A 2,499-nucleotide genomic window follows, 5' to 3' on the forward strand; every position below is an offset into this window, starting at 1 on the left:
AACACTTATTATTTAATTATTATTTGGGTGTCGTATTTTATAGGGTCGCCCCATAGTCGGCACCATACAGTCCGCCTAATCGCTGGCGACCTCCGACCACCTGCCTTGACTCAAACTATTACTTAGGTGGAAAGGTGAACCCACCAAGAGAGATTGCAGTCAATTTTGGCAAGATTACGGCCACGGTCTAAGGTACAAATTGAGGAAGGGACCTGGAGAGAACCAGGAATTACAGAACAGAGGATCTAAACTCCACTATATAAAAAAGTTTTTATCTAATATACGAGATTTTACTATCATAATTCATTATCCATAGTTACTCTTCTACATCTTCTTCATCATCATTTGTCTGACTTGAACGCGGTGGGTGACGTATCTTGTTTATAGTTGTTGTCCTCGATACGTAGATTTACTCGCAGCTTTAGATCACATCCGTCTAAAGTCTCTTTGAGGTAACATTGAAATTATCAGCCCACCACGAGGACGGATCCTCTAGTCCGTAAATTGCGGACCAGGGGATGGTCCATTTTTTTAGACCGTTGATTTAGATGGACCTTAGCTATTTAAAGATGAGATTCATCCAAATCAAGGGTCCTTATACAGTGGATCATTCTCTGATCCATAATTTATGGACCAGAAGATCCCTACTGACCCACCACACCATCCTCTCCCATTCCGGACCGAATCAATCATCTTTCATTTAGTCGGGTATCGAATTGTGAATCCGATTGGAAGGAAATTATCATCCCTCCGTACCCCAAGGGAATGAACAGAGAAGAGTAAGAAGGCGGCAAATAAGTGATATATAAAACAAAGCAAGAGCAGTTCATCTCAGTTCAGTTCAAACTGCACGGTTCACTATTCCTGCCTTGATCAATGTGTGCGAGAGCGACCGTCGCCATTGCCGAATTATGATGGGAAAGCGAGGGAAGGAGGGTGGGAAGTCGCTTTAACAACAACACACGCTTAGATCTGCTTCGCTACTAATAAAACGCCTCGCCCTTTCCTTCTCCTCCTCCACTTCAAAATCCCTCCCCCTCTCGATCTCTCAAGTGGAGAAGGGTTCGCTTCCATGGCACTAGTGCTAAATCTCCATTGTCAAAATTTGCTAGAAGTCGATGAAAAGAAGGTGTCTTTGGCTTCCACCATTGTTGTTGCTTGATTTGTTGCCTGCACCACGGGAACGACTCGAAAACTGCGTCAAGGAGCTCGCTTTTTGCCACCAAAAGTGTCCGAGAGGGATTGCGCACGCATTTTGAGTTCAAAGATCAGATTTTTTTTACTTTTCTCTTCGAAGAAAACAATGGCGACGAAGAGCGGCGGCGGAGCAAAGCGAGGACGGGACGGGAGCAAGCTGCGGCCGGCGTATATGGGCGTCCGGATGCGGGCGTGGGGGAAATGGGTGTCTGAAATCCGGGAGCCGCGCAAGAAGTCGCGCATCTGGCTGGGGACGTTCTCGACGCCTGAAATGGCGGCGCGGGCGCACGACGTGGCCTCCCTCAGCATCAAGGGCGCCGCCGCGGTGCTCAACTTCCCTGAACTGGCCGCCTCTCTGCCCCGCCCGGCCACCCTCTCACCTCGCGACGTCCAGGCCGCGGCGGCCAAGGCAGCCGCGATGGTGCCCCCGTCTCCGCCGCAGAAATCTCCCCCCGAAGACCCGTACACCTCCGACGACCTCGGCGAGATCGTGGAGCTGCCGCGGCTCGGCGGCGGGTACTTCCTCGACTCGGCCGATTCCGGGGGCGAGTTCGTGTACCACGACTCTTGGTCCCCGTGGGCAGATCAGACCGGATTCGGGTTCGAGCCGAATGAGATTTTGATTCGCTCGGACGGCTGGGAGTTGACCGGGTTCGGATCCCTTCTGTGAAAACCGTTAAACCTCAAATCTCACTCTAATAAAACTTGCAAAAGCTTAAGAATTTTTCATTGACGCTCAAAGTCTCGTAACTCGTGTATTATGGAGTGTTTCAAGTTAAAAAAAAAAAATGAATTTGTATAGTTCTTTTCCAAAATGTTTGAAACAATAAAATGTGGAATGCGATCGTGTGAAATAAAAAATTAAGTCCTACTTTGAGTTGAGTGTAATTTCTCATCCAATAATTAAAAAAAAAAAACCCCTCTAATTGACATGAACATATATATAGTAAGTTTTTCATGGATTATAGATCGTATTGTCTTACAAATGGAGATAAAATTTGAATATTATAGAGGGAAATTAAGTTGATAGGTTTAATTTTGATTAAAATGTTAATTGTTAAATATATTAGTTTATAACTTTTAATATATATATTTTTTATTGTCATAAAAAAAGTCTTTAACTATGATGCATCCTCATGTCAAATTATTTTTATAAAAGTGGAATTTTTTCTCTCACTATTTTAGTATCAAATTATCAATTATAATAATTATGTAAATTGGATTGCTGCATTTTGCATGGGGGAAAAAATGCAATAGAGTGTTTACTATGGCATTTCGCCATTTTCTTGTTATTTCCTTTAT

General features: G+C 44.4%; 1 protein-coding gene across 1 annotated transcript; it reads left to right on the forward strand.

Annotated features, from left to right (window-relative positions):
* The first annotated feature begins 1,037 nt into the window (after nt 1-1,037).
* Nucleotides 1,038-1,948, forward strand: LOC122048994 (dehydration-responsive element-binding protein 3-like). Its single transcript, XM_042610498.1, has one exon. It carries the CDS (start codon nt 1,304-1,306, stop codon nt 1,865-1,867), a length of 564 nt encoding a protein of 187 aa, XP_042466432.1. The 5' UTR covers nt 1,038-1,303; the 3' UTR covers nt 1,868-1,948.
* Nucleotides 1,949-2,499: the final 551 nt, after the last annotated feature.

This window comes from Zingiber officinale, chromosome 2B, assembly GCF_018446385.1.
Source record: "Zingiber officinale cultivar Zhangliang chromosome 2B, Zo_v1.1, whole genome shotgun sequence".
Taxonomy (NCBI): domain Eukaryota; kingdom Viridiplantae; phylum Streptophyta; class Magnoliopsida; order Zingiberales; family Zingiberaceae; genus Zingiber; species Zingiber officinale.

Bases quoted from the DNA above. Each gene is read 5' to 3' on its own strand.
- LOC122048994 (XM_042610498.1), top strand. From the start codon at position 1,304: ATGGCGACGAAGAGCGGCGGCGGAGCAAAGCGAGGACGGGACGGGAGC.